The sequence below is a fragment of the Myotis daubentonii genome, chromosome 11 (assembly GCF_963259705.1).
Source record: "Myotis daubentonii chromosome 11, mMyoDau2.1, whole genome shotgun sequence".
In the NCBI taxonomy this organism is placed as follows: domain Eukaryota; kingdom Metazoa; phylum Chordata; class Mammalia; order Chiroptera; family Vespertilionidae; genus Myotis; species Myotis daubentonii.
The window spans coordinates 4,416,299-4,429,672 of record NC_081850.1 but is presented as its reverse complement, the minus strand read 5'-3'; the positions used below and the strand labels follow the sequence as shown (position 1 = coordinate 4,429,672).

At 59.2% G+C, this 13,374-nt stretch overlaps 1 protein-coding gene across 2 annotated transcripts in view; it reads left to right on the top strand.

The window, feature by feature from the left end:
• The window catches only part of SYK (spleen associated tyrosine kinase), an 85,588-nt gene that overhangs the window by 34,968 nt on the left and 37,246 nt on the right, over nucleotides 1-13,374 (top strand). For both annotated transcript variants that reach the window (XM_059656303.1, XM_059656304.1), the window contains exons 2-3: nucleotides 5,312-5,750; nucleotides 7,795-7,955. In XM_059656303.1, the coding sequence (XP_059512286.1) occupies nucleotides 5,346-5,750; nucleotides 7,795-7,955 (566 nt within the window). In that variant the 5' untranslated portion in view covers nucleotides 5,312-5,345. The remainder of the gene's footprint in view (nucleotides 1-5,311; nucleotides 5,751-7,794; nucleotides 7,956-13,374) is intronic.

The following is a 13,374-nucleotide window of genomic DNA, read 5'->3' as shown; positions in this document are numbered from 1 at the left end:
GGAGCGGGTGAGCCTGGAGCAGAGCTGGGAGCGGGTGAGCCTGAGCAGAGCTGGGAGCGGACATCTGAAGACCTTGGGGATGCTGAACCGGATGCCCTATGCATCCCGAGGGCAGCTGAGGGTCAGGGCTGGAGGCGCCGAGGCAGGGCCTGGGCTGAGAGAGTCCTTTCCGCCAGGTGCGTCCTTCCCAGGCTGGACCAGGGCCACTGGGGGCGTGGGGGGGAGCAGTGAGCTGGTGCCTGCGTCCTGCTCCCTCAGGACGGGGAGCCTCGGGCTGGTTGCATGTTCCCCAGGCTCCTCGGGCTCCACACTGCGCTGTCCACGTGGGCAGAGCACCCCTGCACCCGGAGTTTGTGCTGCGACGGCGTGCGCTCACGTAGAAACGGAACAGAGGCCCCTGTGCCCCCAGGTGGCAGCCTCCATGGTGAGGGGCTGGGGACACTCCGGCTCGAGGCCCAGGGCCAGGGCCAGAGGGCAGGCTGAGCTGACGGCGAAGGAAGCGCTCACGTGGGTCAGATAAAGATAAGCGGGGCCCTGAAGCCACCTCGGCCGCGGTCCTGGGCCCACGCCTCTCTGAGGTGGCCGGAGCTGAGACCACGCGCCTGAGAAGGAGAAGCCCAGCAGGTTCGCTGAGGCCTGGGGTCAGGAGAGGCCACCACGTGAGGACAGGAAGGAGGGCCGAGCGCTGGGCAGGGCGAGCATGGCGCAGGCGGGCAAGAGGAGCCAGGGCTCGGGCCATGCAGGGAAGCAGGGTTTGAGGAGGATTTGGGGTGTCCGGGGGCTGGGAGAGCGCTCGCCCGCCTCACACTGCGCACGGTGCAGGGCATGGCCAAGAGGGAGGGCTGGCGAGGGAGGACTGGGTGCAGCTTCCGTCCACATCAGGGAGAGGTGGTGCGGCTCCAGGCAGCGTCGTGGAAGACCGCAGTCAGGGCTTGGGTCGTGTTAGAGAAAGCTGCGAGGTCCCTGGAGACAGGCTGGGGCTGTCCCTAGGTCCCCAGCCCAGGCAGGTGGTCCCTGCCTGGACTCCTGCTCCCTGAAGGAGCCCGTTCCCGCGTCGGGTGGTCACGTCGGGTGGTCACGTCATGTCTTTTCTGACTCAGTGGGTGAGATGTGCACGAAGACTGAGAGGAATCCTGGAAGGCCAGGGCCTCGCCCCGGGCAGCTGGTCAGGGCTGGTGCCATTTGCTCAGGTGGGAGAGGCTGAGGGAGGGCGTGCATGAGCCACGAAGGCTGAGTGTCGGGCAGACCCAGGTGGAGGCCTCAGACATGCGGCATCCGGTCAGGGCGGTGTGGAGGGGCCTTGCTGGTAGGCGGTGTGGATGGAGACGACGGGCTGTGGACCCAGCGCTGGGTGCTGAGTGAGAGGAGGGGAGCCCCGAAGGGAAAGGGGCTGTCAGGAGGGAGATGGACCCCTGAAGTGGGCACTGTCGGGAGGCTCGGCCCGTGGAGGTGTGACATCAGGAGAAGCAGAGAATGGGGAGGGGGGGGCAAAGGGGGGGAGGTTAGGAGGGGGGGGCAGAGGGGAGGGCCGAGTGGAGGGGTCAGCAGTGGACGCATGGGAAGCTGCCCAGGCTCTCTCCTCTCCCTCGTGTGTGTATGGCCACGTCTTTGCACACAGAGTCTTTAAAAATAAAACTGGACTCTCTGTACCCTTATTTGGAAACTGGCTTTCATGTAATTTTAAGTCTGTCCACCTGCCAGGTGCAGGAATGTTCCAGGGGTGGACAGGGCAGCGGGCAAGGCATCCCTTCCTGCCCACTCTCCACTGGGGGAGCCCGGCTGGAGGGGTCAGGTGTTAAAGGGCCTTGTCCGTGGGGAGACGTGCGGAGGAGGGTGAGCAGGTGCATCCTGGGCGGCCCGGGCATCGCAAGGCATTACTTCATGTCCCACAACATGTTTCTATCACGAAATGTAGTTACCTGTGCCTGGGAAGGCCCAGACCGTGAGGGAGCTCACCTCACAATAGCCCGAGGCCTCGCCTGCTGGCAGCACCTGTTGGTTTCTCAGCGCTGAGCATTTGAATAGGTGGTCCCCACCTGGAGAAAAGGCCTGGAAACTGGAACGTTGAGTTGCACAGGGATGGGCAGCCTTCTCGGCCGCTGAGGACGTTCCCGGGTGTGAGTTTGAGCGCAGACTCTGGGTCCCAGGAGAAGGCAGAGTGGAGCAGCGCCTGTGATGAGTCCCAGGTGGCTGGGCGCGGGGAGGGTGCAGAGCAGGAAGCCTGTCCAGGTTGCTGGGAGGGTGCAGAGCCGGCAGCGCGGCCCCACCTGAGGCTGAGCGCCAGGCAGGCTCCGTAGTGAGTGAGTGGTATCTACAAAACGGGCTGGAACCGCGCTGTGGTGACAGCACCTGCAGACAGCGGCCGGGACGGGGGTGGCAGCCCATCACCGTGGTCTGTGTTGTAGGAAGCAGGTCGGCGACCAGGAGCAGGCTCTGGGTGGGCACCTGTGGGAGCCAGTCCTGACAAGGCATGAACGGGTATCAGAGATGTTCACCCCCCAGTTAAATAGCCCAAGAAAGTGCGCGCATTGTCCCTGCAATAGCCCATGCCTGCGGCCCGCCGGCACAGTGCACAGAGGCCATCCTCCGCACAGGAAGCGGCCGGCAGCCATGGCGCCACGCAGGGCAGCCAGGAGGCGCACGCTCGGGTGACTGCAGTGTCCCGCGGAGCCACACAGGAGTGCCCGTGGGCCTGCCTGCCCCCTGCCGACTGCTTCGGGGTGGCTCACAGCAGAGGCGCACCAATGTACCTGTTAGATGAATGTAACTTGTGTTGGGAGTTATGTAAGTTTAAAAGTATGTGTTCACACTTAAAATATTCTTCTGGAAGACTCACAGCTTCAGTTGAGCTCACAGTGGGCAGCCGCTATGCCAAGGGCCCCAAGTGTAGGGACAGCGGACAGCAAGGGTGCCGCTGAGGCCGGGCTCTGAGCCTATCCTCCTGCCCCGCCCAGAGCAGAGAGTGAGAGCAGGACCTGGCCAGGGCAGCCGTGGCCCGGGGAACAGCCAGCTGGGATGAGGCTGACTGGCATGGAGGGACAGGGACAGAGGGACAGGGACATGCTGCCGGGATGGGAGGAGGACCAGGACGGGAAGGAGCAGGCTGGCGGCCGCCATGCTTGCAGGGCGCAGCTGGGACGATGCGGTCAAACCAGACAGGGAATGGGTATGGACAGAATGGAGGTCACACTAAAGGCATTTGCCACTCAAGCCTTTGGAAGGAGGCTGGGCCCTGGCTGGGCAGTGCCCGGGCGAGGGAGGCTCAAGTGGTGGAGGTCCCGGCCATAGGCACGGTCGGTCCCCGCATCGGCAGCACCGAGACCGCTGGCCTGCAGCCCCACCGGCCCTTCGTTTCAGATCCAGGTGATGCTCATGTGTGCGGGCTTGTAAGTGCTGGGCTGAGGGGGCTGAAATGCGGATGGGGCCCAGGGAGTGAGGGTGGTCGAGGCCCAGGGATCGAGGGGTGGCCGAGGCCCAGGGAGCGAGGGGTGGCCGCGGCCCAGGGAGCGAGGGGTGGCCGAGGCCCAGGGAGCGAGGGGTGGCCGAGGCCCAGGGAGTGAGGGGTGGCCGAGGCCCAGGGAGCGAGGGGTGGCCGCGGCCCAGGGAGCGAGGGGTGGCCGCGGCCCAGGGAGCGAGGGTGGCCGAGGCCCAGGGAGTGAGGGTGGCCGAGGCCCAGGGAGTGAGGGTGGCCGCGGCCCAGGGAGCGAGGGGTGGCCGCGGCCCAGGGAGCGAGGGGTGGCCGTGGCCTTAGAGACAGTGGCGGGAGCAGAGCGAGTGTGATGAGGGAGCTGAGGCCGCACTGAGAGGCAGGGCCCCTGGGAGGCGAGCGCAGGGCAGAAGGTCCCGCAGAGCAGCAGATCCCTGGCCTCTGGTGTCTGCTCCTTAGCTGAGCCCTCGGCCTGACATGCGTGTGGACTGTGCTGACAGGTGGATTTTCAGAAACTGGACAAAGGAAAACAATCGCTGATACACAAATGCTGGAAGCAAGAAATCAATGGTCCCATCAAATCATAATAAACCCAGTGTCCTGGGCCCGTCGGGGCCCTGGGCTGGCACATGGCCAGGAGGAGCGTCTGCTGCATGGGCACCTGTGCTCCCGGGGCCACCACGCCCAGCCAGCACCTCCTGCTCAGGGCTCCACCCTGTCCTGTGTCAGGGTGTGTCTGTGTGTGTGTCTGTGTATGTGTCTGTGTGTGTTTCTGTGTGTGTGTGTTTCTGTCTGTCTGTGTGTGTGTGTCTGTGTATGTGTCTGTGTGTGTGTGTCTGTGTGTGTGTTTCTGTCTGTCTGTGTGTGTGTCTGTGTATGGGTCTGTGTGTGTGTGTCTGTGTGTGTTTCTGTCTGTCTGTGTGTGTCTGTGTATGTGTCTGTGTGTGTCTGTGTGTGTCTGTGTGTGTGTCTGTGTGTGTCTGTGTGTGTCTGTGTGTGTGTCTGTGTGTGTTTCTGTCTGTGTGTGTGTGTGTGTCTGTGTATGTGTCTGTGTGTGTGTGTCTGTGTGTGTGTGTTTCTGTCTGTCTGTGTGTGTGTCTGTGTATGGGTCTGTGTGTGTGTGTCTGTGTGTGTGTCTGTGTGTCTGTGTGTTTCTGTCTGTGTGTGTGTCTGTGTGTGTGTCTGTGTCTATGTGTGTGTCTGTGTTTCTGTGTGTGTCTGTGTCTGTGTCTGTGTGTCTGTGTTTCTGTGTGTGTGTGTGTCTGTGTGTGTGTGTGTCTGTGTTTCTGTGTGTGTCTGTGTGTGTCTGTGTGTGTGTGTGTCTGTCTGTGGGTCTGTTTAGTGAAGAAGTGTGTGTGCTGGAACAGGTCTCATCGGTGTGGAGCCTGCACTGCTTCTCAGTGGGGAGGGTGGGCAGGTGCCGGGAGCGATCTGGGGGAGGGCAGGAGGGGACAGGGCCAGCCGAGGCCGGGGCCCTGGGAGGATGTCACTCTCCATGCCCCAGGGCAGAGGCTGGTAGGCCCCACCTGCTCCTTGCTGACCGTCAGGCCAGCCCCTGAGCCCTGCTTGCAACAGGACTTCTCTTTCTCACACGTCTCTTCGAATCCTGTCCCGTGGGCACGCGTGTCCAATTCTCTGGTTTCAGGCTCCATGCAGTGCACGTGTGCGGGAAACCCAGTGCCCCTGTGAGCAGATGGGGTGGGGGTGGGGAGAGGGGGCTGCGGGGTGAGGAGGGGGGACAGTGCGTTCACTGGTGCCATGTGCTGGCTCCCGGGAGGGGCTCCCCTGGAGGCCTGTCTCCTGTCTCCAGGGGCGGAAGGCTGGCAGTTTCACTCCAGTTCCTGCTGCTCGGGTGCTGACCCCTGTCCCTCTTTGTGCTGCCAGGTGGACACGTGTGGCGTGGCGTGAGGGAGACAGCATGGCTGCCGGCGTGGCTGACCACCTGCCCTTCTTCTTTGGCAACATCACCCGGGAGGAGGCCGAGGATTACCTGGTCCAGGGCGGCATGAGCGACGGGCTCTACCTGCTGCGCCAGAGCCGCAATTACCTGGGCGGCTTCGCCCTGTCGGTGGCGCACGGGCGCAAAGCGCACCACTACACCATCGAGCGGGAGCTGAACGGGACCTACGCCATCGCGGGCGGCAGGGCGCACCCCAGCCCGGCTGAGCTCTGCCTCTACCACTCCCAGGAGTCCGACGGCCTGGTCTGCCTCCTCAAGAAGCCCTTCCACCGGCCGCCCGGGGTGCAGCCCAAGACGGGGCCCTTCGAGGACCTGAAGGAGAACCTCATCCGCGAGTACGTGAAGCAGACCTGGAACCTGCAGGTGAGCCGCCGCGGGCGCAGCCCCCCTCCCCAGGGCCCGCTGCCCAGATCAGCAGCCCGAGCCATCACCCACTTGGACCAAAGCGCTGCCCCGGAGGCAGCCTCCTCCCTGTGCTCACAGCAGCGAGGGTGGCCCCTGCGTGCAGCGATGTGGGTTTCTCCACCAGGAAACCGCATCACCATTCATGCTGGCCTTTTCGGAGAGCGTGGCAAGCACCCTGTCCGTTATTTACCCGAGGGGGTCGCACTAGACAGGATTCTATAGCTCCGTGACCTCTCGCAGGACGTCGGGTCAGCACCCATGTTAACTAACCGCTGTGGCTGCCCGGCATTCCTCCTGTCCCCGTGGTTCACTTACCCGTGGTCGATAAACAGCGGCTCGCGAGCCACATGTGGCTCTTTGGCCCCTCGAGTGTGGCTCTTCCTAAGCCTTAGGAGTACCCTAATTAAGTTAATAACAATGTACCTACCTATATAGTATAAGTTTAAAAAATTTGGCTCTCAAAAGAAATTTCAACTGTTGTACTGTTAACATTTGGCTCTGTTGACTAATGAGTTTGCCAACCACTGCCCTAGCCGGTTCCACTGGTGGATTTCCATTGTTTACACACAATGGGTGGGGAGCACCCTCCACAGCCATCCTTCCGGCCACCGCCGTGTCTGCGGGGCGGGCCGAGCACCTGGTTTGCCACAGCGAAGGGCGTGCGTGTCTTGTTTGTGTGTGTGGACAACTTGTCATCCACGAAGGTCCCGGAGGCTGTGACCACTCACACCACGGCCTCCGGGTCCTCTCTGGGCTCGCCTCCTCGCCAGCCTCTGGTGCGCCTGTGCTCCGCCGAGTCATCGTCCATGCAGGGACGGCTGTACAGGCTCCCGGGCCGCGTGCCGTGACTGCTTCCTCCTGGGAAAACATTCTGGACTAAGTTCCACCTTGCAGAGCGGGATCGTACTGTGCCCAGCGTGCTCGATAGCAGGCACTGGGTGTGTTAGACCAGCCTTCTCCTCCTTTAAAGTCAGGTGGATCAGATTCATTGAGGTGTAATTTACACATCCTTTATAGGTACAATTCTGTGCCTCCTGACTGACACATGGTATAACGAGGCCCCATCCAACCAAGATACGCAGCAGCTCCACTACCCATCGAGCACCCTGTGCCCAGCCCCCGGAAGCCCCCCATCTGATTTCGGTCCCATAGCTTTGCTGCTTCCGGAACTCCATATAAACGAGATCACACAGCAGGTAGCCTGTCAGACAGCTGCTTTCGCTTAGTGTCGTGCCCTGGTGAGGCAGCCGCGTGGGCCACGGTCATCCTCTCTGTCAGGGCTGTGCAGTGCCGCACCCTTCCACTCGGACCTTGATGCACTTGCTTTGCAGCCTCCCTGGTATGTAACTTATCACTGCTTTGGTTTCTCAGTTCATCTGTGAGGCATGACCAAACTCCCATCCTCACCTGCCCTCCCTTCCTGCTCCTAGTTTGGGTTAATTCTGCTTTTACTTTTTGATTCTTGTGGTTTGTTTTATAACTTCAGATCATCAGACTCTGGTCCTTCATTGACTGCTCTGCGGGATATGTGTTTCTCCCCCACTAAGAACAGAGAGGACGGAGCTGACCCAGGGCTAGCCCCTCCTGTTTCTGCTCGGGGCCATCGTTTCCACAGCGAGGTGCGCCCTGCAGTGCCCGCGGTGCCACCCCTGCAGGACAGGCAGCACTGTGCGTGCGGTGCCCCCGGGGCCGGCAGGAGCGCAGGGCTCCGTGCTGCTCCATTGCTCATGGGTGATTGACACGGAACACTGTCCTAGACGACTGAGCCAGGGACGGGGCTTGGTCGTCCCGGCATTTCTCGTCCTGGTGTGGCCTTTGGAGGGCCAGACGTCTCAGTGTTCTGAAGTCTGCTTTGTTGTTCACGTCTGGAAGGTGCTGGAATACTCCGCAGATCTTACTGGCTTTGTTTATGGGGGCGTGCACGCGCATGCTCGGTGATGGTGCGTCAGGACTCAGGCCGGTGGGCGCCTGAGGCCTGGCCTGAGCGCAGCTCTGCCCGCAGGGCCAGGCGCTGGAGCAGGCCATCATCAGCCAGAAGCCGCAGCTGGAGAAGCTCATCGCCACCACCGCCCACGAGAAGATGCCCTGGTTCCACGGGAAGATCTCCCGGGACGAGTCCGAGCAGATTGTCCTGATCGGGTCCAAGACGAACGGGAAGTTTTTGTGAGTACCGCCTCTTTCCTCTCCCGCACCATGGCCTGCTGGCGTCAGGGCTGACTCGGGCCTCCATCGCCCGGCCCACATGACCGGGAGCCCACACTCTCACCCGAAGACACATGCGGGCTCCGTCCCATCCGGGGCGTTTCCAGTCTGAGCTGCCCCTCGTCACTCCCGTTTGTTTACCCCAGTCTGACCCACGGGGAGCCTCCTATGGGCACTGGGGGCATCACTTAACGGCTGTGCCTCAGCCTCACAGCCAGCTCTTGATGGCAAGCTCGGCTGCATGGGGATGCCTGTGGCTATTCGTCTAATCCAGAGGCCGAGCAGGGCCCGCCCAGTCTTAGCCTCCCCCCCTGTCTTCCTGGGGACTAAGTGTCGGGGTGCAGGTGGCGTAGGCCTTTGATCACCGCCGTCTGGTCTTTGCCCCCTCAGCTCAGGGGGAGGCGGGCGCCCCAATCCTGCTCACTGTTACCCTCAGAGGCCAGGGAACCCTCGTGTCAGGTCCTGGAGACACAGGCCACCTTGGGGGGCGGGCACGGCCCAGAGAAGGAAAGAAGCTGTCTCGGGCAGGGTCCCCCTCCTCCCCAAGGGCCTGGCCAAGGCGGCACCACAGCCTGCTGGCAGGGCCGCTCTCCTGTGTGTCCCGGCTCAGGGACCCCAGAGGTGCTCACTGGGCTTCGGAGGGCAGGCGCCCCCCTCACCTGGACACTGACACGGCCGGGCAGCCCGTGAGCAGGTAGGCTCATCCCAGCTGACTTCGTAAACTTTCCCTCCAAGTACAATGTCTCTAAAGTATCTCTTCAAAGAATTTTTCATAGACTTTACCATAATGGCTCTTATTTAAGAAATGATCTTAAACACATCATCTTATTGAAAAGTCATCCTTAGAACCAGCACGGACACCCAGGTCGCCCGGCAGTGGCGGAGCGATGGTAGTGGGTGCGGCGGCCGGCAGGCCCTGCTCAGAGGCCTCCACTGCTGGAGGTTTGGACAATTACCAGCTTCTCAGGAATAGTTTCCAACACAAACGTCATGGGGCTGTGGACAGGGCGTTCAATGTGTTAATCAGCCAGACTGCATCTCTCAACAGCTGGTTAGGCCTCTGCCTTGCTGGTCCAGGGCTTGCAGGACCCAGAGGACGTGTCCTTGGGGCCAGGTGCTGCTGTCAGGGAGGCCACGCCCCTGGGCCAGGTGCTGCTGTCAGGGAGGCCATGCCTCTGGGCCAGGGGCTGTGGGGGGAGGGGAGGAGGCCACACCCCTGGGCCAGGTGCTGCCATGGGAAGGCCGTGCCCAAGGAGCCTTGAGACAGGTGCTGCAGGGGTGTTACAGGGGGTGCTGCAGGAGGTGCTGCAGAACGGCCGGGTCCACAGTGGTGGCTCCTCCCCACATTCACATGCACCTGAGACCGTGCCTCCTGCCTACTCTCAACCATGTAAACTGTGTGTCCCTCTCTGGACCCGCACTCACTGGTGTCCGTAGCTGTCTGGGGTGCAAAACACCGGCATTGCTCTGGGCACGGTGGAGGTGTGAGCCACGCCAGCTCGTGCTTTGTGGAGCCTTCCTCTTAGTGGGGAAATGGACGTGGAGCCTTGGACAGAGCAGCACAGGACGCCGGGGCTCGAAGCAGGACGGGGCTGCTGCCAGGTGCCTGCGCTGTCCTGGGTTGGGGGTGAGGCAGGGCCTGTGCGAGGAGACCTGAGCAAAGACCCGAAGGCAGTGGGGCCACCCAGCGGGGGATAGCCTGTGGGTGCCCTGAGGCAGGAGCGTGCTGGGCGCTCCTGGGTAATGGGAGGCCTGGCTGTGGGCACGTTGGTCTGCCCACATATGGGACGTGTCAGGGAAGATCCAACTAAAGTTCAGTGGGACCCGCCTGGGGGTGCAAAGGAGACGCTCCTGTGAGCACTCACAGGTGCCAGCCCAGGGCCTGCCTCGCTGGTGACACCAGGGACTGGGGCCGTGGGGGTGCCCTGGGCTCCTGAGGGCTTGCATGATGGCGCAGTTGGCCATTTTGAGAAATTAGCCATAGCTCAGATGTGACCAAAACACAAATTTGTTAAAAAAGGGAAACAAACTTATTTTCCCAAAATTATGAATTCCTTCCCTAGGGGAAGGATCCAAGATCGGTGGGGTTCAAAGCATATACAATTAGGAGACCCTCTTTTAAAAATGCAAAACATACGTTTTTAGAATAAGAAATAGATCACAATAAATCGTCATTTTAAAGCTGCAAGCGTACGCAGGTTAGAAAAATGGTGTAATTTTTACTTCCCTGCCTGACGCATCCATAGCACCTTTTCTTTCCCTTATTTGGCTGCCCAGCATTTGCCTCTTCATTTGGTTATAACTGGGTACGACCACTTTCCGCTCACAGGAGAGACCCTCCCAGGCCCATGCTCGCTGTGAGTAATGCAGGCACGTTCTCAGTTAGGACTGCTGTCAGCTTTGGAAGGAAGTTGGAGTAGGAGGAAAAGCAGTCTTCTGTGGTTATGATTAAGCATCTTTTACTAATCAGATAAGACCCTAAAGCCATGTGGTCACACTGCTGGGCCCGCTGGGGCTGGCGGAGGCTGGGGGGCAGGCTGTGGTGGGCAGGCCCGGGCCCTCCCTGCAGGAGTGCCCGTGCGGTGTGCCCAGGGCAGCGCACGGCCCGGCACGGTGCTGCTGCTGGTGCGTAGCCATCTCCTCCGTGCCATGTGCTGCGTTCTTTGTTTCATTCTGTAAAATATGTTACAAGTGAAATGCTCCCAAAATGTCGTGTCCTGCAAAAGAAAGGAAAGGAGTTGTCATTGTCTCTGTGTTTAGTACCCAAGTAAATATTTTATCGTTTTGGGCTAAAGTTCTTATAAACCCAGAGCCGAGCCCGGGTGCTGGCCGCAGGTGCTATTTTGGAAATGCCCATGAGTGCCAGGCAGCACTGACGTGGGATCGGAGGGCAAGGAGTGGACGGCGGAGGTCACAGGAGAGTGGGGTCCTGGTCGGGGCAGATGGCAGACTGGAGAGTGGGGGCCGCCATGCAGAGCCTCCCGGGCCACACTGGCGGGCCAGGCACACCTGGGAGACTTGTCAGATCCTGAGAAGGACCCCGATCTCTTGAATGGCCCCAGAGTGGGGACCGTGCAGGGCAGTGGCCCCAAGGGTCCTGCCAGGAGAGGCGGCCCAGAGGCAAGCATTAGATCGGGCACGGAAGTTTGGAGATATCAGGAGAGAGTGTTGCCCATGCAGTAGCTGAGAGTGTTTGAGGTCAGGGATGTGAGAAACTGAGGCAGAGAGAAAGCCCAGGAGAGTTGGAGTTCCATGATCAGACAGACGCGTGTTTTGGCAAGCATGCAAGGAGGCCAGGCGCTGTGGCCTGCGGTTTCACCGCCCCCTCTCCCCCCGGTACCCGCTCGGTGGTGCGGGCCTCAGCGTGCTCTGGCCTGTGGTTGCTGCACACGATGGGCAGGACCCCTAGACACACTCCCTTCCCAGCCTTCCATGGCCGCTCTCCAGTGTGTTAGGTAGTCATCCCGGGGGCCTCTGTCCCGCACGCAGAGGCCTGGGCAGGGGCCAAGGACAAGTGTGGTTTGCCCTGCAGAGGCCATCAGTGTCCCATCCTCGGGGACAGCTGGCGGGTCTGCGTGGCGGCTCTGACCCGCCCTGCATCTGAAATGCAGGGCCCTGACCTTTCTGTCCGTCACTCTCGGGGGGAAATGAACACTGCAGTCTTTGAGTCGAGCCTTCTGTGTTAGCTCCCATGACTTTCTCTCTCCCTCCCCCCCACCCCGCCACACCCTTGCCATTCTTCCTGTCCATACACACACTCACATGCACACATTCACTCCCACTCACGCCTCCTACTGCGGGGCCCTGTGGGAGGCGCTGCCCTGAAGCAGTGATCAAGATGCACAGATGGACCGGTGAGGGCACACTGTTCTGTATACACTGGGGCCTGGAGGACTCAGGGCCAGGGCTCTCTAAGGAAAAGGCTGGTGTCCACCACAATCAGAGGAGTGCAAATCAGAGCCTTTGTCCAGGACGGACCTGGCTCAGGGACACCAGAGGGCATCCCTGTCCCCCTCGACTATCAGAACAATACCTTCCCCCAGTGTCCTCCCCTCTCTCCCCACCAGGTGGACTCGATTGCAGGTGGATGCCTCCCTTTGGAAATAGAGCCATATTGGGAACACTTTTCAGTGCACGTGCAGCTGTGAAAGGTAGCCATAAAGAAGTATTCCCAACATGGCACATTTCTCAGGGATGTCTGGATGGCTTATAAGAACATATACTTGTATTCCCTATGGGCAAGGAAACATGTAAATCAGGATAAAGGGTGAGGAGTGAGAGCTATACCTTCCGTTGTGTTCCACAAGATGGATACAGAAGCCCAAGATGATTCTCAACCTTCTGTGGGGGAGGAGGGAGCCACCTGGAGGAGCTTAAAGGCACAGATTACTGGGTCACCCCCTCCCCGAGTTTTTAACTCACTAAGATAGATTATGGCTCAAGAATTTGCATTTCTAGCAAGTTCCCAAGGCATGCTGATGCCGCTGGTCTGGGGACCACATCGAGGCTGTCGGAGATGCCGGTACCCACTTATCAAGGTTAAGAATAATGATTATTTGAGATTTTCAGAGTTCACTGGGGGGGGGGGGGGTCTCTAACCATATGTGCAACACATCCCAAAGCCTGTGTTATTTCACTGGTTGGCATAGATAACCTTAAAATTGCTTCTATTAGTAAAAACTTAAGTGAGATAGTAAAGAAACTCAGGCCATGACGTCTGACAAGCCCAGACAGGTAGCTCTGTGAAGACCACTTAATTCATGTCTCTGACCCCGGTTTGCTCCACGATAGAATGGGGAAGCTAGTGTTTTATCTCAGTTGTTTTGGGGTCGAACTAGGTAATGTGTATAAGTCTAAGCCAGTGGTGGTCAGGTTTTTGTGCTTCTCACAACAACAGATTCTTTTCTATCATCAGTTCTGGAAAATACTCAGATACTTTTCCTTCATATATGACTTTATATTTTACCATTTATTCCTTCAAAAGCTCTTATTAAACATATGTTAGACCTCAATTCATCTTCCACATTTTTTCTTATTTTCTATTGCCTTACTGTGTGCCACATTCTGGCACTATCTCTAGATTTGTCTTCCAGTTCACTAATTTTTGCTTCATCTGTGTCTAATCTGGTGTTACACTCATTTGCTGAAGTTTTCCCACCAATTGCATTTTGTAAACATTCCTACCAGTTTTGTTTGTTGTTGTTACTGTTGTTTCAAATATCCCTGAGCATTTTTTGAGAGTATCTTACTGCTTGCTAGTTTTGTGATTCCATCCTTTGTTTCTTTGCATATTGCATGCATAGTTAGTCTATATTCCATATCCAATTGTCACAGCACTGCAAGTCCGGGGGGGTGTAATCTCTGTCTCTCCTGCTCTCTT